The 20,915-nt window shown below is 42.8% G+C and overlaps 1 protein-coding gene across 5 annotated transcripts; it reads right to left on the minus strand.

Moving 5' to 3' along the window:
• Positions 1-2,787: 2,787 nt before the first annotated feature.
• On the minus strand, positions 2,788-20,915 carry LOC311141442 (drebrin-like protein B). Of its 5 annotated transcripts, XM_084176772.1 has the most exons (15): positions 20,711-20,885; positions 19,696-19,751; positions 17,966-18,078; positions 17,794-17,868; positions 15,937-16,083; positions 15,355-15,432; positions 15,038-15,189; positions 14,868-14,922; positions 14,525-14,599; positions 12,710-12,848; positions 6,159-6,269; positions 5,113-5,226; positions 4,841-4,920; positions 4,545-4,629; positions 2,788-4,308 (listed from the first exon to the last, which is right to left on the minus strand). In XM_084176772.1, exons 1-15 carry the CDS (start codon positions 20,791-20,793, stop codon positions 4,172-4,174), a joined length of 1,500 nt encoding a protein of 499 aa, XP_084032898.1. In that variant the 5' UTR covers positions 20,794-20,885; the 3' UTR covers positions 2,788-4,171. The 5 variants fall into 5 exon arrangements, with proteins under 5 accessions (XP_084032898.1, XP_084032899.1, XP_084032900.1 ...); XM_084176773.1 differs by lacking the exon at positions 6,159-6,269 and having other exon boundaries at positions 20,711-20,915; XM_084176774.1 differs by lacking the exon at positions 19,696-19,751 and having other exon boundaries at positions 20,711-20,830.

A 20,915-nucleotide genomic window follows, 5' to 3' on the forward strand; every position in this document is an offset into this window, starting at 1 on the left:
CCTGCCGGGGCGGCAGGTAGCTTAGTGGTTAAGAGCGTTGTACCAGTAACCGAAAGGTCGCTGGTTCTAATACCCGAGCCGACTAGGTGAAAAATCTGTCGATGTGCCCTTGAGCAAGGCACTTAGCCCTAATTGCTCCTGTAAGTCGCTCTGGATAAGAGCGTCTGCTAAATGACCAATTTTTTTTATTTTTTATTTTATTTAGTTCTGGGCTGATCCCTCACCTTCCTCATGATCATTGATGCCCCACGAGGTGAGATCTTGCATGGAGCCCCAGACCGAGGGTGATTGACCGTCATCTTGAACTTCTTCAATTTTCTAATAATTGCGCCAACAGTTGTTGCCTTCTCACCAAGCTGCTTGCCTATTGTCCTGTAGCCCATCCCAGCCTTGTGCAGGTCTACAATTGTATCCCTGATGTCCTTACACAGCTCTCTGGTCTTGGCCATTGTGGAGAGTTGGAGTCTGTTTTATTGAGTGTGTGGACAGGTGTCTTTTATACAGGTAACGAGTTCAAACAGGTGCAGTTAATACAGGTAATGAGTGGAGAACAGGAGGGCTTCTTAAAGAAAAACTAACAGGTCTGTGAGAGCTGGAATTCTTACTGGTTGGTAGGTGATCAAATACTTATGTCATGCAATAAAATGCAAATTAATTACTTAAAAATCATGCAATGTGATTTTCTGGATTTTTGTTTTAGATTCAGTCTCTCACAGTTGAAGTGTACCTATGATAAAAATTACAGACCTCTACATGCTTTGTAAGTAGGAAAACCTGCAAAATCGGCAGTGTATCAAATACTTGTTCTCCCCACTGTACATACATTATTGTATTTGTCAATCTATCCCTGAAATTGGAAACTTCTTGAATTGTGATTCAAATAGGTATATGTAAATATCAAAGATCTATAATTCATGGCACCTATTCAAGTTAATACCAAGTTAAACTGAGCATTAAGAATAGATGAGAAATGCGATGTAAAGAAAACCCCCTGCTATTCATCTCAGCCTTCCAGTGACAGAGGGGGTTGTGATGAGGTCAGCAGACTGTAAACTGAACCAGTTCAGAAGAAATGTTGTCATTCCAATCAGAACAGGTTTGACTCACAATCCTGGGAACGTATCATCTAATAGCCTTTCTAGTCACTTTGTATTCTACCATTAGAAAACCACTATAGGCCTACATCTTCTCTATTTCTTTGTCATTTTTTGTGACTTCAGGTTTCAACCATTTTCAGTAATACAATGAATTACTTTTTAAAGGGGACTATGGGAGGCTTTTAGGCATGTTTTTTTTAGTTGAGGGAAAATTAAGTGAGATCTTATCTTACAGGATGGGGGAAATGTTAAATCTTGCTGTTCTTGTGAAACTGAAACAAAGGTAATAACAATAAAAAACCCAGCCGTTACCTTTATGCTCTCATTCCAGGAAACTGCTTATAGAACATCACAGCTGAGGTTTATGTACAGTTCATTCGGAAAGTATTCAGACCCCTTCACTTTTTCCACATTTTGTTACGTTACAGCCTTGTTCTAAAATTGATTTTAAAAAGTGAACAGGTTTTTAGAAATGTTTGCAAATTTATTAAAAATCTAAATCAAAAATACCTTTTTACATAAGTATTCAGCCCCTTTGCTATGAGACTCGTTTCCATTGATCATCCTTGAGATGTTTCTACAACTTGGAGTCCACCTGTGGTAAATTCAATTGATTGGACATAATTTGGTAAGGCACACACCTGTCTATATAAAAGGTCCCACAGTTGACAGTGCATGTCAGAGCAAAAACCAAGCCATGAGGTCGAAGGAATTGTCCGTAGAGCTCCGAGACAGGATTGTGTCGAGGCACAGATCTGGGGAAGGGTACCATAAAATGTCTGCAGCATTGAAGGTCCCCAAGAACACAGTGGCCTCCATCATTCTTAAATGGAAGAAGTTTGGAACCACCAAGAATCTTCCTGGAGCTGGCTGCCCGGCCAAACTGAGCAATCAGGGGTGCAGGACCTTGGTCAGGGAGGTCACCAAGAACCTGATGGTCACTCTGATAGAGCTCCAGAGTTCCTCTGTGGAGATGGGAGAACCTTCCAGAAGAACAACCATGTCTGCAGCACTCCACCAATCAGGCCTTTATGGTAGAGCGGGCAGACGGAAGCCACTCCTTAGTAAAAGGCACATGACAGCCCGCTTGGAGTTTTCCAAAAGGCACCTAAAGGACTCTCAGACCATGAGAAACAAGATTCTCTGGTCTGATGAAACCAAGATTGAACTCTTTGGCCTGGATGCCAAGTGTCACATCTGGAGGAAACCTGGCACCATCCCTACGGTGAAGCATGGTGGTGGCAGCATCATGCTGTGGGGGGGATTCTTCAGCGGCATAAACTGGGAGACTAGTCAGGATCGAGGGAAAGATAAGCGGAGCAATGTACAGAGATCCTTGATGAAAACCTGCTCCACTCTATTGTGTGTAGATTGAGGGGGGGAATAAAAAAAAAATCAATTTTAGAATAAGGCTGTAATGTAACAAAATGTGGAAAAAGTGAAGGGGTCTGAATACTTTCCGAAGGCACTGTATGAGACTAAAAGTGATACTCCTAACTGTGCCAACAAACAGTTACTGCTCTTTGAAAGTCCCCAATGCTTTCACTCCAAACGGATTTCAGATTAATCAATATGCCACCTTACACAATTCTGTTTCTATTCTATCAGCTATCTCATACCGCCATCATATGTTTAAATCAATTTACTGCCGCCACAACCAGCATTTACAAAAGATGTCATAAGACAGGCACACATTTTACTTTAACTCATTTATTATGACGAACGTATTTGCATTACAATATACTCTTGAAAAACAAAAACATGGACAATGGATACATCACACACCTTGAAATGACGTGAACCCTTTGAATCATTCTTAAATTCCTTTATCATTAATTAAAGTGACAATGTCTCACAAACTTTTTCTTTCACAATGATTTCATTGTAAGTTAAAAAGCAGTGATGTTGCATAGCCTAATGGTTATGGAGTTTCCACACAGATTAAAATGAGAGAAAGCACTTTCCAGAGGACATCATCACGCCACTCTGTTACCCTCCTTTGGCACTGTCACATGATAACAGCATCTGATCAAGGCTCCCTTAAGCCTGCTAAATTAAGCCAATCACAGACCTGTATTTTGATGGAAGCTGGACCTGGCTGTGAAAGACTAGTTAAGCAGAGACGAGTTGTACCCAGGACACAGATTATGACAAGACGGCAACAACACATGAGAAAATATGACTTATGCTTTGTTTTGTGTAACTGGTCCCTGAAATAGTCAGTCATTAAAATTCTCCAGGGGCTGAAGAGAGCAGGGAGGGTATGGGGACGAGCTTTTTACATAACCATTATATATTTAAAAAACAACAAAAGATTTCACAAGGAGAATATGATTGTGTCATTATTTTCACCCCTATTTTCCCTTGAGTTCAGCCACCCAGAGAGCATAGCAAATATAGAACCTTTTGGTTTTCTAATATTAAATTCAACTGCAATACCAAACTATGGTTTGAAATTCACACAGGATTCCTTTCAAGCAAACTCATTTCTGACAGAGAAATACTCACATAAAATATTAGTCTTTAAGGAAAAGGCAAAAAAAGGCAAAAGATCATAGTTGGTACCATTATGTGAGCTATGAAATGTTATTATCCTGAACCCGACAGGAGCGAATGCTACAAATAACAAAAATAGTATACTTGGAACAAAACTGGATTCAATTTTTAAGGAATGTGATCTACAAGTGCTATCAATGTTCACAATGGAATCTTGAATTGAAACATCAACAATGCCTGACAATTTACTGCATCACATTAAAAGGTGAGAGATTCAGTTTGGGGTTGGCAAGTATATTGGTTTTAATCAAAACCTAAACTATGCCATTTAACGGCTCACAACATCAACAACATAATGGAATTGCTTTCTTCAACAAGGATAGATTTAAGCACCCCCTGGTCCCATGGTTATTGTTCATACATTGGTCCATAATGTGGAGATACAGTTCAGCAAACTATTCTAAAGTGTTCACTGTTGAGTTACTTCTAGCAGTTTTCCTACTGCCGAATTCTTCTGGGGGGGATCTTTTCTCTTCTGCCTCCAATATGCTGATCTAGTGAGTGGGCGAGGTATGGACTTAGAAAACCTCCACGTAATTGGCTGGGAACATTCCAAAATGCCCGTCTGGGCTGTAGCCCCGCCACCAGCCCTCGTCAATCATCTCGATGCCAGTGATGATGTCATCAGGATCAAAGGAGATCTCTGTGTCATCAGCTGTGGAATGAAAAGAGGAGTAATACCTCAGATCACCATGTCCATTCAAATATCCGTTGTGGTATTATTTACAGGGGTCTATTCCCTAACTGACTGCCAGTTTCCATCTAGCAGTTCTACCCACATTGATTCTCTGTATTGGGGTAAAACGTCACGGTTACACATTTTTCATAGAGAACCAGTTCAGTGGACTGAGTGTCAGCTGTAAATTGTCAGTAGGCTGTGACGATGCTTACCAGCCTGGTAGTCGTATAGAGCCCTGGCACAGACACCTCGGTCCGTCTTCTCCTCTGCAGGCACCTCACATGTGTTCTCTTCCACCTGAGGGAACAAGGGGTGCTGTACCTCAGAATGCCCTTCAAGTGTAAGTTCAACTGCAAATGTTACCAGTTACATCTTTTGACTTGAATGGTATTTGAATAATGAGAAGGTATTTTCAGATTACAAAATGTATGTTATCGCTGTTCATAATTAAATCCTCAGCCTTGCTGAATGATTTTCACTGCTCACACGTGCCATGACAAATATTCACCTGTGGGGGCTCTTCATAGAGATCGTTTTGGGCTGGCTCTGTGGCATGGTTGTGCTGAGTGGGAGGTGCTGGTGCCTTCACTGAAAGGGGAAAAAGTCAGACTTTTTTGAAAATACTACCTCTCTCTACCAAAAGGTGGCAGCAGCAGCAGGGATCCAGAGTACAAAGTAACTTAGAAATGTGTCCAGAGAAATGGTCATGATGATACACAGATGAGAGATGAATATGACTGTTCGGTGCTCAGACTGAGGTGCATGTGGAGTAGGGCCCACCTTCATCTTCCCACTGTTCCTCAGGGACTGCATCCTGAACAGGGGTTGCATCCTGCTCATCCAAGCACTCAGACTGGGATGGCTCATCCACAACGGGCTCATCCACACTGGGTTCTTATTATGACGTACACACACGTACACACACGATATACGAGCACAGATACACACAGAGGGCCACAAATGTACACACATACTAACGCATGCACTCATAAATATTCAGAAACTGAATATAATCAGCCAGGTCACCCATGATACAAGTCAGTTTTCAACATCCATCCATGGCTGAGGGCGTCGGGAGATGATGTGGAAGCTGGCCACTAGGGGCAACAGTGAGTGCTGTTACCTTCAAGTAGGTTTCGGTTTTGCTAGGGTGCATCTGCCTAAGCATCTGCCTCTGATTCCAATGATTGCATGTTCGAATCCAGCGATAGACAGATGTTTTTGAGATTTTTGTTTTAAGCCTATTCCAAACCTTAACAATTCCAATGCCTAACCTTAAACACTAGTTGGAATATATACCAAACCATCTGTGAATTCTCATGGAAAAAGACAAGCACACTGGATGAGATTGATGATTACAGTGATCTAATGTGGGCATGATGATGTACAGTGATTCAATAATGAGGATGACGTTAAATTGCAGTAACAAGAGAGGAAATGGAGTAGCATCAAGTGAATCATTTGGACTGATTGATTGAAATGGAGTAGAATCAGGTAAATCATTTGGACTGATTGATTGAAATGGACTAGCATCAGGTAAATCATTTGGACTGATTGATTGAAATGGAGTAGCATCAGGTAAATCATTTGGACTGATTGATTGAAATGGAGTAGCATCAGGTAAATCATTTGGACTGATTGATTGAAATGGAGTAGCATCAGGTAAATCATTTGGACTGATTGATTGAAATGGAGTAGCATCAGGTAGAGATTTGACCGAAACGCAAACATAGTAATTGTATGTAATGCAGTCACCCACGTGTGAAGTATTTCTCTGTGTGTTGGGAAAGGGTCAGTTTGTGTCAGTGGTATGAGTGAGCTCAGACCTGCAGCAGGGACAGGTGAGGCAGAGCCTGCAGGCAGTGGGGAGGCTTGGTGCAGGGGCGAGCGGGACGGCTCACATGGTTGCTTAGAGAGAAAAGGGCTTTGCAAACGCCCTGAGAAACACACAGCAGAGCAGACAGACATACATGTTGGCCAGAGAGGTTACCCAGCAGAGCAGACAGACATGCATGTTGGCCGGAGAGGTTACCCAGCAGAGCAGACAGACATACAGTGGGGAAAAAAAGTATTTAGTCAGCCACCAATTGTGCAAGTTCTCCCACTTAAAAAGATGAGAGAGGCCTGTAATTTTCATCATAGGTACACGTCAACTATGACAGACAAATTGAGAATTTTTTTTCCAGAAAATCACATTGTAGGATTTTTAATGAATTTATTTGCAAATTATGGTGGAAAATAAGTATTTGGTCACCTACAAACAAGCAAGATTTCTGGCTCTCACAGACCTGTAACTTCTTCTTTAAGAGGCTCCTCTGTCCTCCACTCGTTACCTGTATTAATGGCACCTGTTTGAACTTGTTATCAGTATAATAGATGGCGAAGTAGTGCAGTCCTGTTTCTGTCGTGTGTCTGTAAATAGCCTGTAAATACCCTGTTTTTTTGTATTTTTCGTACATATTTCCCTATCAGACTTTTCACCCTTCTACAAAATATACTTTCCTGCAACCCGCCTCACTCAATGTGGAACGGATTCTATTTTTGACTTACCTTTATCTAGAATATCCAGTTGAAACTAGCTAGCCAGCTAACTAGCTACTTGCTATTAGCCACAGCTAGCGGTGTTTCACCCAAAACATTGGATTTTTTTCCCGCTGGATTAATTTTAATCATTGGACATTGATCACCGGATATTCGGCCAGTCTGCACAGCGCGTTATCGACCCAGATCATATCAGTTTTTCCGCCGGAATCACTGAATCACTGGACCTTTAACTCCGGATTCATCGCTACCAGCTGGCTACAACAAAACGGACGCTGTGGTCTGGCTAATCATCCTGAGCTAGGCCCATCTCCCGGCTATCTACCTCTCTGTCAACCGGACGGGACCACCTAGTGTTGACACGAAGCCCCGCCGATCCTACACGACTGGTCTGCCGACGAAATCGTCTGATGTGGTTACGACGTTAACCACGAAGATTCCATCCATCTGCTAGCCCTGGCCCGCTAGCACACGCTATCCGTGGCCTCTTACTCACAAGTGCTTCACCACCGGACCTTATGATAACTCAGCTATACAGCTGATATCTGCTGGACTGTTCCTTTTTACGGTACTACATCCTGTTTATGTTTAGCCTCAGCCCAAACATGGTTAGTTTATTGTTGTTTTGGTTATTTCTAATTGTACTATATCACTGTAGACCCCCCAGCCTAGCTAAACCTGCCTTAGATAGCTCCTTTGTCCCTCCCCCCATACACTCAGAGACCGACTCAATTGATGCCTCTAGAGATACTATCTCTTTCATTGTTACCCAACGCTTAGGTTTACCTCCACTTTACTCATATCCTTCCATATCCTTGTCTGTACATAATGCCCTGAATCTTTTCTATAACACCCGGAAATCTGCCCCCTTTATTCTATGTACCCAACGCACTAGAAGACCAGTTCTTAAAGCCTTTAGCCGTATCCTTATTCTAGTCCTCCTCTGTTCCTCTGGTGATGTAGAGGCTAACCCAGGCCCTGCAGCCCTCAGTATCACTCCTACTCCCCAGGCGCTATCATTTGATGACTTCTGTAATCGCAAATGTCTTGGTTTCTTGCACATAAATATCAGAAGTCTACTTCCTAAGTTTGAGTTATTCACTGCGTTAGCACACTCTGCCAACCCTGATGTTCTAGCAGTGTCTGAATCCTGGCTCAGGAAGGCCACCAAAAATTCTGAAATTTCCATCCCCAACTATAACATTTTCCGTCTAGATAGAACAGCCAAAGGGGGTGGAGTTGCAATCTACTGTAGAGATAGCCTGCAGAGCTCCATCATACTATCCAGGTCTGTGCCCAAACAGTTTGAGCTTCTACTTCTAAAAATCCACCTTTCCAGAAATAAGTCTCTCACTGTTGCCGCTTGCTACAGACCCCCCTCAGCCCCCAGCTGTGCCCTGGACACCATATGTGAATTGATTGCCCCCCATTTATCCTCAGAGTTTGTACTGCTTGGTGACCTAAATTGGGATATGCTTAATACCCCAGCCATCCTACAATCCAAGCTAGATGCCCTCAACCTCACGCAAATTATCAACGAACCTACCAGGTACAACCCTAAATCCGTAAACATGGGTACCCTCATAGATATCATCCTGACTAACATACCCTCTAAATACACCTCAGCTGTCTTCAACCAGGATCTCAGCGATCACTGCCTTATTGCCTGCGTCCGTAACGGGTCCGCGGTCAAACGACCACCCCTCATCACTGTCAAACGCTCCCTAAAACACTTTAGCGAGGAGGCCTTCCTAATTGACCTGGCCCAGGTATCCTGGATGGATATAGATCTCATTCCGTCAGTAGAGGATGCCTGGTTGTTCCTTAAAAGTAATTTCCTCTCAATCTTAAATAAACATGCCCCATTCAAAAAATACAGAACTAAGAACCGATATAGCCCCTGGTTCTCCTCAGACTTGACTGCCCTTGACCAGCACAAAAACATCCTGTGGCGTACAGCATTAGCATCAAATAGCCCCCGCGATATGCAACTTTTCAGGGAAGTTAGGAACCAATATACACAAGCAGTCAGGAAAGCAAAGGCTAACTTTTTCAAACAGAAATTTGCATCCTGTAGCACTAACTCCAAAAAGTTTTGGGACACTGTAAAGTCCATGGAGAATAAGAGCACTTCCTCCCAGCTGCCCACTGCACTGAGGCTAGGAAACACTATCACCACCGATAAATCTACAATAATCGAGAATTTCAACAAGCATTTTGCTACAGCTGGCCATGCTTTCCATCTGGCTACCACTAACCCGGCCACCAACTCTGCACCCTCTGCTGCAACTTGCCCATGCCCCCCCCGCTTCTCCTTCACACAAATTCAGACAGCTGATGTTTTGAAAGCGCTGCAAAATCTGGACCCCTACAAATCAGCTGGGCTAGACAATCTGGACCCTTTCTTTCTAAAACTAGCCGCCGAAATTGTCGCAACCCCTATTACTAGTCTGTTCAACCTCTCTTTCATAACGTCTGAGATCCCCAGAGATTGGAAAGCTGCCGCGGTCATCCCCCTCTTCAAAGGGGGTGACACTCTAGATCCAAACTGCTACAGACCTATATCCATCCTGCCCTGCCTTTCGAAAGTATTCGAAAGCCAAGTTAACAAACAGATCATCGACCATTTCGAATACCACCGTACCTTCTCCGCTATGCAATCCGGTTTCCGAGCTGGTCACGGGTGCACTTCAGCCACGCTCAAGGTCCTAAACGATATTATAACCGCGATTGATAATAGACAGTACTGTGCAGCCGTCTTCATCGACCTGGCCAAGGCTTTCGACTCTGTCAACCACCGCATTCTTATTGGCAGACTAAATAGCCTTGGTTTCTCAAATGACTGCCTCGCCTGGTTCACCAACTACTTCTCAGATAGAGTTCAGTGTGTCAAATCGGAGGGCCTGTTGTCTGGACCTATGGCAGTCTCTATGGGGGTGCCACAGGGTTCAATTCTTGGGCCGACACTTTTCTCCGTGTATATCAATGATGTCGCTCTTGCTGCTGGTGACTCTCAGATCCACCTCTACGCAGACGACACCATTTTGTATACATCTGGCCCTTCATTGGACACTGTGTTAACAAACCTCCAAACGAGCTTCAATGCCATACAACAATCCTTCAGTAGCCTTCAACTGCTCTTAAACACTAGTAAAACTAAATGCATGCTTTTCAATCGAACGCTGCTAGCACCCGCCCACCCGACTAGAATCACCACTCTCGACGGGTCTGACCTAGAGTATGTGGACAACTACAAATATCTAGGTGTCTGGTTAGACTGTAAACTCAACTTCCAGACTCACATAAAGAATCTCCAATCCAAAGTTAAATCTAGAATCGGCTTCCTATTTCGCAACAAAGCCTCCTTCACTCATGCTGCCAAACATGCCCTCGTAAAACTGACTATCCTACCGATCCTTGACTTCGGCGATGTCATTTACAAAATAGCCTCCAACACTCTACTCAGCAAATTGGATGTAGTCTATCACAGTGCCATCCGTTTTGTCTCCAAAGCCCCATACGCTACCCACCACTGTGACCTGTACGCTCTTGTTGGCTGGTCCTCACTACATGTTCGTCGTCAAACCCACTGGCTCCAGGCCATCTATAAATCACTGCTAGGCAAATCCCCGCCTTATCTTAGCTCATTGGTCACCATAGCAGCACCCACCCGTAGTCTGCGCTCCAGCAGGTATATCTCTCTGGTCATTCCCAAAGCCAACACCTCCTTTGGCCGCCATTCCTTCCAGTTCTCTGCTGCCAATGACTGGAACGAATTGCAAAAATCTCTGAAGCTGGAGACACTTATCTCCCTCACTAACTTTAAGCATCAGTTGTCAGAGCAGCTTACTGATCACTGCACCTGTACACAGCCCATCTGAAATTAGCCCACCCAACTACCTCATCCCTATATTGTTATTTATTTTGCTCTTTTGCACCCCAGTATCTCTATTTGCACATAATCTCTTGCACATCTAGCATTCCAGTGTTAATACTATTGTAATTATTCTGCACTATAGCCTATTTATTGCCTTACCTCCATAACTTGCTACATTTGCACACACTGTATATATATTTTCTGTTGTATTTCTGACTTTGTTTTTTTTTTTACCCCATATGTAACTCTGTGTTGTTTTTATTGCACTACTTTGCTTTATCTTGGCCAGGTCGCAGTTGTAAATGAGAACCTGTTCTCAACTGGCTTACCTGGTTAAATAAAGGTGAAAAAAAAAAAAAAAAAAAAAAAAAAAAGACACCTGTCCACAACTTCAAACAGTCACACTCCAAACTCCACTATGGCCAAGACCAAAGAGCTGTCAAAAGACACCAGAAACAAAATTGTAGACCTGCACCAGGCTGGGAAGACTGAATCTGCAATAGGTACGCAGCTTGGTTTGAAGAAATCAACTGTGGGAGCAATTATTAGGAAATGGAAGACATACAAGACCACTGATAATCTCCCTCGATCTGGGGCTCCACGCAAGATCTCACCCCGTGGGGTCAAAATGATCACAAGAACAGTGAGCAAAAATCCCAGAACCACACGGGGGGACCTAGTGAATGACCTGCAGAGAGCTGGGACCAAAGTAACAAAGCCTACCATCAGTAACACACTACGCCGCCAGGGACTCAAATCCTGCAGTGCGAGACGTGTCCCCCTGCTTAAGCCAGTACATGTCCAGGCCCATCTGAAGTTTGCTAGAGTGCATTTGGATGATCCAGAAGAGGATTGGGAGAATGTCATATGGTCAGATGAAACCAAAATATAACTTTTTGGTAAAAACTCAACTCGTCGTGTTTGGAGGACAAAGAATGCTGAGTTGCATCCAAAGAACACCATACCTACTGTGAAGCATGGGGGTGGAAACATCATGCTTTGGGGCTGTTTTTCTGCAAAGGGACCAGGACGACTGATCCGTGTAAAGGAAAGAATGAATGGGGCCATGTATCGTGAGATTTTGAGTGAAAACCTCCTTCCATCAGCAAGGGCATTGAAGATGAAACGTGGCTGGGTCTTTCAGCATGACAATGATCCCAAACACACCGCCCGGGCAACGAAGGAGTGGTTTCGTAAGAAGCCTTTCAAGGTCCTGGAGTGGCCTAGCCAGTCTCCAGATCTCAACCCCATAGAAAATCTTTGGAGGGAGTTGAAAGTCTGTGTTGCCCAGCGACAGCCCCAATACATCACTGCTCTAGAGGAGATCTGCATGGAGGAATGGGCCAAAATACCAGCAACAGTGTGTGAAAATCTTGTGAAGACTTACAGAAAACGTTTGACCTGTGTCATTGCCAACAAAGGGTATATAACAAAGTATTGACAAACTTTTGTTATTGAACAAATACTTATTTTCCACCATAATTTGCAAATAAATTCATAAAAAATTCTACAATGTGATTTTCTGGATTGTTTTTTCTCATTTTGTCTGTCATAGTTGACGTGTACCTATGGTGAAAATTACAGGCCTCTCATCTTTTTAAGTGGGAGAACTTGCACAATTGGTGGCTGACTAAATACTTTTTTTCCCCACTATACATGTTGGCCGGAGAGGTTACCCAGCAGAGCAGACAACACAAAGCAGATGTGGTCTAGACACAAGATGTGATATGAGACAGTCCATGTCTGACAATGAGTTAAAGCTGATAATGCAATAAGAATCTCCTACTGCATGTTTCAACATGGCCCAGACAATCCACTGATCTCACCCACACCTGACAGACAGCTAGCAAGCCCAGTTATGAAACACCCATGGCAGAAACATTTTACAGAATAATCTAAAGTCCTCATTAGGAACTACACTTGGCATATTATTAACAAACAATTGAATTGGTGGCCTACCTGGCTGGGGGCTGGCAGGGGCGTGGGCAGCAGCAGCAGGGGTGTCGATGTCTGCAGTGCTGGGGGCCATGCCCTTCTCTCTCTGCTTGAACATCTCTCTGGGGTTCATAGAGCGCTGGGAGATCAGAGAGGCTGCCTCCTGAAACACACAGTGTGAGTCAGACATGCACACTGGCCACTGTATAGCTGTAGAACTCTTAATAGTTCAACACCCCAGTGAAATACACTGCTGATAAGCAAAGGGCACAGTCTCCAAAATAATCTACAGCAGGGGTCAGCAAAACCTGGCCCGCAAGGGATTTTCTTTGGCCTCCCAAAGCTTAGAAGAAGGCGCTTCAGCAAACAAAGGAGAGGGGTGCTCAACAACGACGAAAATCATGAGATGTTATCACCAAGAAAAACTTCCAAAAGGACTAATCGACGTAGAAATTAATCCATTGTACAGGACGAAAACAGGTGACTGACGTTTCGACGTCAAGCTGACGTCTTCCTCAGAGTGACCTGACCATTGCACTTAGCTCCTATTTATAGCCTAGTGGCCCATTGAGACAAAACAATGTAAGAAAATAATAATGCTAATAGGTTTCAAGGTAAATGGCAAATTGTAGCACAAAATAATACTAATAATAAGAGAAATAGTATGTCTCGTTAATCAATAGGCCATGTCAAAATATACATAGGGATCAGTTGGTAGAGCATGGCGTTTGCAACGCCAGGGTTGTGGGTTTGATTCCCACGGGGGGCCAGTATGGAAAATACAAAAAATTATGTATGCACTCACTAACTGTAAGTCGCTCTGGATAAGAGCGTCTGCTAAATGACTAAAATGTAAATAATTTGATATTTGGTTGTCTGTGAATCCGGAGACACAGAGACCCAAAACAATCAAGGCAACAACATTATAGAAACGAGGACAGTGAAAAATCATTGTTTAGCCCAGGGGTGTCAAACTCAGTCCATGGAGGGCCGGCCGGCCTATTGTCAGCCTTATGTTCTGCAATGCAGAGTTTTAATGCTCGTATAATTTTACCAATATATACATTTGAGCATGTATATAACATTTGTGGTGCTACAATTAATGACGCTTTGGATTTTATATTATTTCCCTGTTCTCCAGTGGTAAAAAAAGTTTAGTGTTGGTCGGCCAATAATACAACGTTAACCACCCGAGAACAGCTAAAGAATACAAAATCCAAAGCATCAATACTTTCTTACATTGTTTTGTCTCAATGGGCCACTAGTCTATAAATAGGAGCTAAGTGCAATGGTCAGTTCACTCTGAGGAAGACGTCAGCTTGACGTCGAAACGTCAGTCACATGTTCACATCATGTACAATGGATTAAAGTGAGCTAAAATAAATCAATTCCTGCTTTTTTTTGTTGAGTGCTCCAACTCCTTTCTACCTTGAATTAGTCCTTTTGGAAGTTTTTCTTGGTAAGAACTTCAGCCAAAAATGACTTTCATTTATTGTTATTTTCAAATACAATCTTGTTGGTCTTAGTTGTGGTCAATTTGCAGTGTACAAATTCTTATACAAATTATTTTCCGGACCCCCGACCACTCGCTCCAACAAAAATCAGCCCGCGGCTGAATCTAGTTGCTTACCCCTGATCTACAGTATGAATAAATGTGTACAATTTCTTAATTATGTCTAAAGAAAATGACAGTAAGTGAAGCTGTAGAATTTAAATTCAAGCAAAGAACAGATTTGATTGAGTCACTGAAAAGGGAAGCGGAACAGAGTTCTGAGTCACAGGGTATAGGGAGTATTTGGACAATCACTTAAAAGCTACATGGGGCCACATTTAACTCACATTGGCTTTCTCCACAGATTCACCACGCTTCATCCCTTTCTTCTGAGTTGCCTGGAAGTCCTTCTCTTGCTCCTCCTGATGATGATGCACCACACATAATTGAATCCTACCTCCGAGGCTACGCCTAATGGTTCTGTATAGTTTGTTCTTGTGCTATTCTTATCATGTCCTAAATTTGTGCTTTCACATTTAAAAACATAACTTAGGTGGGGTGCATGTTGCACAGACTGATCTACTGCCTCCCAAATGAGGATGAACTACCAGTTAAACATAGCAGAATTGATTTTAATTAATTCTCCTCAGACTGCAGGCCAGTCCTGCTGTGAGCCAGCAGAGAACTCACCCATTGTTGTTTCTCATCTTCTCTGCTCTCAGCTTCCTGCTGCTGCTGGTACTTCCTGTTAAACAAATGGTTGTTAAAAGGGGGAAGTAGACTTAATGCAAACCTGGCTGTCAATAAGGTCAGCTAGATAACCACCTCCAGCTAAGTGAACTAACCACAGTTTTACTCACTTCTGCTGGTCGATCATAGAGGCCCTTTCCTTGTCTCTCTTCTCTCTGAGAGTTGCCTCTTTGGCCTCTCGATCCTTCCTGTCTTTCTCCAGCTTCTGGCGCTCCTCGTCTGCCTTGCCGCGCTCCTCCTGTCGCCGCTTCTCCTCATCTTTCTGAGACAGACACACGGGCCATGAGCACAAGGTTAGGGTAGTTTAAAATGTGTCATAACGCCGCATGACACCAGAACATGCTGAGCTATGCTCAAGCAAATCTAACCAGTATGGAGAGGATCAGTGAGTACCTGTAGTGGGAGAAAGGTGTTGGAGCTGGCTTACCTCTGCCTGCGCCCAGAAGTTGTCTTTATTGGTGCGTTTGATTTCAGACATAGCGTTGGTCTTCTGATACACTGAGCCCTGTCATAACAAAATGTGTTAGCCAACAACAAAAAATCTCCTATGCGCCAAACAAGTTCTCACTCCTGGACACCAACCCCTACCCAGATCCAGTACTGACACAGCATGTTGGTTTATTATGGTGAGTTAACAGGCTTTAAACAGCCTTGTCTGGCCTGGCTTCAGCCCTGGCCAGCAATCATGAGCCTCAACTAAGCCACTGGATTCTACTGCAGATGAGTCATTGTAAACAACCAGCTGCACCATCACAACATCCAACAAATTGGAAACTAACTCACACTGAAAAACTCATCCGCAGCCTTGTGCTATAAATCTAACGAAAATGTCCACAGGCAGACAAGTTATTACCGAAACAAATTAGCTATATGAGAGCATTTTATCCGACCACAACACAACTTGCCAACATAATGTACAGATGCTGATAATACGATGAAACAAACTCATAATGCACAACTAAAATGTTTTAATCTCTAAAAAGGATAAGATGCTGTATTTGGTACATACCACAGGTCCCTGGGGACCAGCGTCTCGGAACTTGTTGGACTCTTTATGGAAGCTATAGTTGGCCCCTGAGGCATTGCCCACCTTTTGCATAATAGCCTCTGGTTCTACATCCTCCTCTGCACGGGCATTTATTGTGACATGGGCGCCCTGGAATTACAGCAGACAATTAAGCTACAAATAACACGCATCACACATTCCAGATAAGGCCATGAAAGGGCTGTCCATAGGAGGAATATTTGATATCTGACTGAGCCACCACCCATTGGATTTTTTGACATGCAGTTAGCAGGGTGACTTTCATGATAACGACTGATAACCGAGTCTACTTAAAGAGCTGATTCAGAAACCACAACCACTTCACCTGAAGCAGCATCCAACTGCTGCTTAACTCAAACTAGGGCTGTCAAACGATTAAAATAATTAATTGAGTTAATGGCATTAATTGCGATTAAATCCAAATGTTTGAATTTGCTTAAATGTGGCCCTTTTTCCATTTAATAAACAGTGCATTAAGTTACAGGCATACTATGCTTTGATTGTAAGGGACAGAAACACAAAATTATCTACATCAGAATGTTTTAATAACATTTCCACCATAAACAAAATTCACTGTAACATAAAGCTACTAATGCTCCCAATGTTTCAGTAGGCCTACTCCCTCTCATTTACATTTTAGTCATTTAGCAGACGCTCTTATCCAGAGAGACTTACAGTTAGTGAGTGCATACATTTTTCATATTGGCTCCCCGTGGGAAACAAACCCACAACCCTGGCGTTGCAAGCGCCATGCTCTACCAACTGTTCTTGAAGTTTAACATTTGCACACAGCACACAGTCTGTCTCTTTCTCTACAACATACTGTTAACACTTTAGGGCATTCTAAATGACTACAGCAAAAGAAATACTGGCTATATGGATACAAAGAACAAATAGATTTTAAATGTGTCCAACAATGTTATGAAAACACTAACCATCTGTACTGTCACACTCTCCCTCCCTCCCACACCCTCTCTCTCACACTGGGCAAGTTCGTTTTGCATGGCCCGGTGCCATGGGTGGGCGGTGTTTGCACATTTTAGGCCATTCCATTGGTCCTTAAGTTACATTTCCACACACCAGGGGCACCGGGCCATGCAAAACGAACTCGCCCGCTTACTCCCGCTCTCACACACACACAATCATACACACCCCACTCTTGCATATGCAGCCTACCTTTGAAGCATATTTTTGAGTAACCTATTCCTTTTCAGTTCTTCCTGTGCCATCCAAATTTGGGCGTGGCCTAGTCAGTGGTCAAGTTATCAGGTTGCTAGCTAAACAATGTCGTTTGTCATCAAACTAAAAAATAGTTTAAAATGTCCCGCGACATGAGCACCAATCCGTGGCAGAAAGAAAAAAAACATAGCTCTGATATTGGGCATAATTTTCACATGATTTTGGCTAGAGGCACACAGTCTTCAGCGCTGTAAAGGCGCAAGCATTGACTGTAGTTGTGTTCCGTGTTGTGTTCTGCGCTTAAAAGGGTCTGTGCGGAAAAAACGTGCACTTAAAAGCTTCCGTGCGGTGAAGAAATGGAGACGCGATTAACAGCGGCAAAAAATTAGCGCCAATAAACATGTAATGCGTTACTATGTTAATAACGCGTTAACTTTGACAGCCCTATCTTAAACACCAAAACGCTATTTCTGGCACTTACAGGGGTGTCTACTCCTTTCCTGCCATTGCTATACATTTAATATCCTGTTGAGGCCAGTGTTGCAAGTGTACACACAAATAGTTGCATCTAATGGCTTTTCTTCATTAACTAACAAGTTGTCTGTGTGGAGAAAATGTCTAAACCATCCCAAATGAAATTACCTTGAGAAAATTTGCCATGGAGCTGACATGATTGGCACATAGTCCTTTCCTGGCATCTTTCACACCTTCTCCAGTCTGAAACACAAATACTCATGAGCATCATTCAACTTAAATTACAAAATACAGAGGAGTGCCACCTTTAGAAGAAAAGGAAGTGTAGTGCAGCACTCACCCAGTTGATGAGGACGTATTTGCACAGGCCAGAGTTTGGGTCCTGGACACGACAGAAAGCGTACATAATTTTCCCACTGCTAAGTTCCTCCACCAGTTCCTCCAGTCCACCATCTGAAACAGTATCGTAATGTTGTCACATTGTAGAATGTATGTTCTATGCAAAGTCTGTCATGTACATTACTGTGTAATGCTGAAATGTTGTACACAATAGACTACATGGCAAACAATACTCCCTTATGCCTTGATCACACCGACAGCGTCATTGCATTTTGGTACACCAGAAGTACATTCATTTTCAATGGAATGCTGCGTTTGCCTTGCATTACAGAGGCAGTTACAGTGCCTTCGGAAAGTATTCAGACCCCTTTACTTTTTAAACATTTTGTTACATTACAGCCTTATTCTAAAATGTTTTAAATAAATAAAAATCCTCGGCATTCTACACACAATGCCCCATAATGACAAAGCGAAAACAGGTTTTAAAATGTTTTGCAAATGTTTTAAAACTAAAACAGAAATACCTTATTTACATAAGTATTCAGACCCTTTGCTATGAGACTTGAAATTGAGCTCAGGTGCATTCTGTTTCCATTGATCATCCTTGAGATGTTTCTACAACTTGATTGGAGGCCACCTGTGGTCAATTCAATTGACTGGTCATGATTTGGAAAGGCACACACCTGTCTATATAAAAGGTCCCACAGTTGATAGTGCAGGTCAGAGCAAAAACCAAGCCATGAGTATGAAAATGTATGCACTCACTAACTGTAAGTCGCTCTGGATAAGAGTGTCTGCTAAATGACTAAAATGTAAATGGAGGTCGAAGGAATTGTCTGTAGAGCTCTGAGACAGGATTGTGTCGAGGTACAGATCTGGGGAAGGTTACCAAAAAATTACTGCAGCATTGAAGGTCCCCAAGAACACAGTGGCCTCCATCATTCTTCAATGGAAGAAGTTTGTAACCACCAAGACTCTTCCTAGAGCTGGCCACCTGTCCAAACTGAGCAATCGGGGGAGAAGGGCCTTGGTCAGGGAGGTGACCAAGAACCCGATGGTCACTCTGACAGAGCTCTAGAGTTCCTCTGTGGATATGGGAGAACCTTCCAGAAGGACAACCATCTCTCCAGCACTCCACCAATCAGGCATTTATGGTAGAGTGGCCAGACGGAAGCCACTCCTCAGTAAAGAAGGCACATGACAGCCCGCAAGCATTGCGTTGCAGTTGCAGTGCGTTCTGTGTGGTGCATACGTTGGATTTATCAAACGTATGCGTCAAACTGTATGCGTAGACAGCTTGACAGAAATGGTACCAGAAGGTGAATGTTCAACTTTTGTTGCACACAAATCTATTTTGCGCAATAACGCCATCGGTGTGATCAAGGCGTTAGGCACGTTCAACATGTTCAGTTTTTGACAGTGTATGTGTTGTAAGATTCTTCCTGCATTAGACGCTGTTTGCTACCTATCTTTTTTCATATGAAAATAGTTCTTATCTTCTACAAAACACTTGTCTAGGAGACTTATTGAAACAATAAAAGACACAACTACTGCAAACTATTTACTACCTTTGCTTTCATCTTTTAAATTGCCTTACTGTGCTTTGAGAGCAATTCAGTGGCACACCATAAGTTAGGGTGATGATGATCTCAGACAACATTACAGACTCGATTCCAAACGGAATACATTTAAATGTTGGAGCCTTTCTAAGATCCTGTGTACCACACTCACCTCCCTTCTCTGCCAATCTGATATCATTAGTGTTCCCCTCATAGGTGAACAATGCCCTGCAGAGAAGAATGCCAGGTTACAGGGTCACACTACCATTGCAAATAGTAGATTGGAAGCATAATAAGCAGTTTCAACAACATACATAATTGTTCACATCCATGTAACACTTAGCCACTGCATAAAAAGGTATTGCAGAATAGCATCCTGAAGCAACCTTGTTAGGTGATGTGCCCTGATCAAACAAAAACATGACACTTGGTTGAACTGCATAACTTTGGAGCAACCCATTTACGTGAGAAACTGAGATCCTGTAATAGTGTACTATGTAATTATATGGTTTAAAGACAAACACTTTTGAGAGTCTGGTCCACATTCAGCAACAGGAAGTGTGCTAAGACTGAAACCCTCTGGGTTTGATAAACCTCTTGAGGTAAACCAGGTTAATTCATTAATTCAGGTCATCTTGATCTTTAAACACTTCCACCAACAGGTTTCATTTGAACCTTAAGTGACACGTGAATTAATTTGTTTCTCCAAATACTTTTCTTTAGCTAAAATTAGCTGACTAAGTAACGTTAACGTTAGGTGCATGCAATATTTAGGCATTGCAATGACTGAAGAAATCCACAAAATAAAAAACGCAAACAGCTAACGTAGCTAGTAGCTACCAAACTACTAACGTCATCTAGCATCATCATTAGCTAAATAGCAAGCTAACAAGCTAAGGAAATTGGCAGACAACATGACAGGGTCATCCGATTTTTATATCGGCTACTGTACGAACATGGCAATACTAATTATACTGTTTCATTGATACAACCTTCGTTTTCATTGCACAACAAGCAAGCCAGTGAGCTAAATAACTTATACGAAAGGCAAGGGAAATTAAATGTTAACTAGGGAGCTAACGTAGCTAGCTAACTAAAAATAGCGGATGCAACATTTTATGGCGATGCAATTAAGTTAGCTAGCTAGCTAACGTTAGCGAGCTATCCTGCAGTGCTACCGTCCTTACCAGTTGGTGTTGGATTTCTCATCTACCACCTCTTTGTAGGCATTTGTCAGGGCAATGCCGTTTTTGCTTAGGTTCACTGCCATCGTTCAGTCGCTGAAACAGTTGTGTATAGCCGTGCTACGCCCGTCCTACTCGCGGAGGAGAGGCGGTAAAACCGAATCGAATTGACTTCTGATTGAAGTCTCAGCACACAGGAAGCTCGCCT

Source organism: Coregonus lavaretus (genome assembly GCF_964263955.1).
Source record: "Coregonus lavaretus genome assembly, chromosome: 14".
Taxonomy (NCBI): domain Eukaryota; kingdom Metazoa; phylum Chordata; class Actinopteri; order Salmoniformes; family Salmonidae; genus Coregonus; species Coregonus lavaretus.

Excerpts from the sequence above, each read along its gene's own strand:
- LOC311141442 (XM_084176772.1), bottom strand. The coding sequence starts at position 20,793 with ATGGCAGTGAACCTAAGCAAAAACGGCATTGCCCTGACAAATGCCTAC. Across the intron at positions 14,923-15,037 it reads TCTATGATCGACCAGCAGAA|GAAGTACCAGCAGCAGCAGG; the intron begins GTGAGTAAAACT and ends TTTGTTTAACAG. Across the intron at positions 12,849-14,524 it reads AATCTGTGGAGAAAGCCAAT|GAGGCAGCCTCTCTGATCTC; the intron begins GTGAGTTAAATG and ends TGTGTGTTTCAG.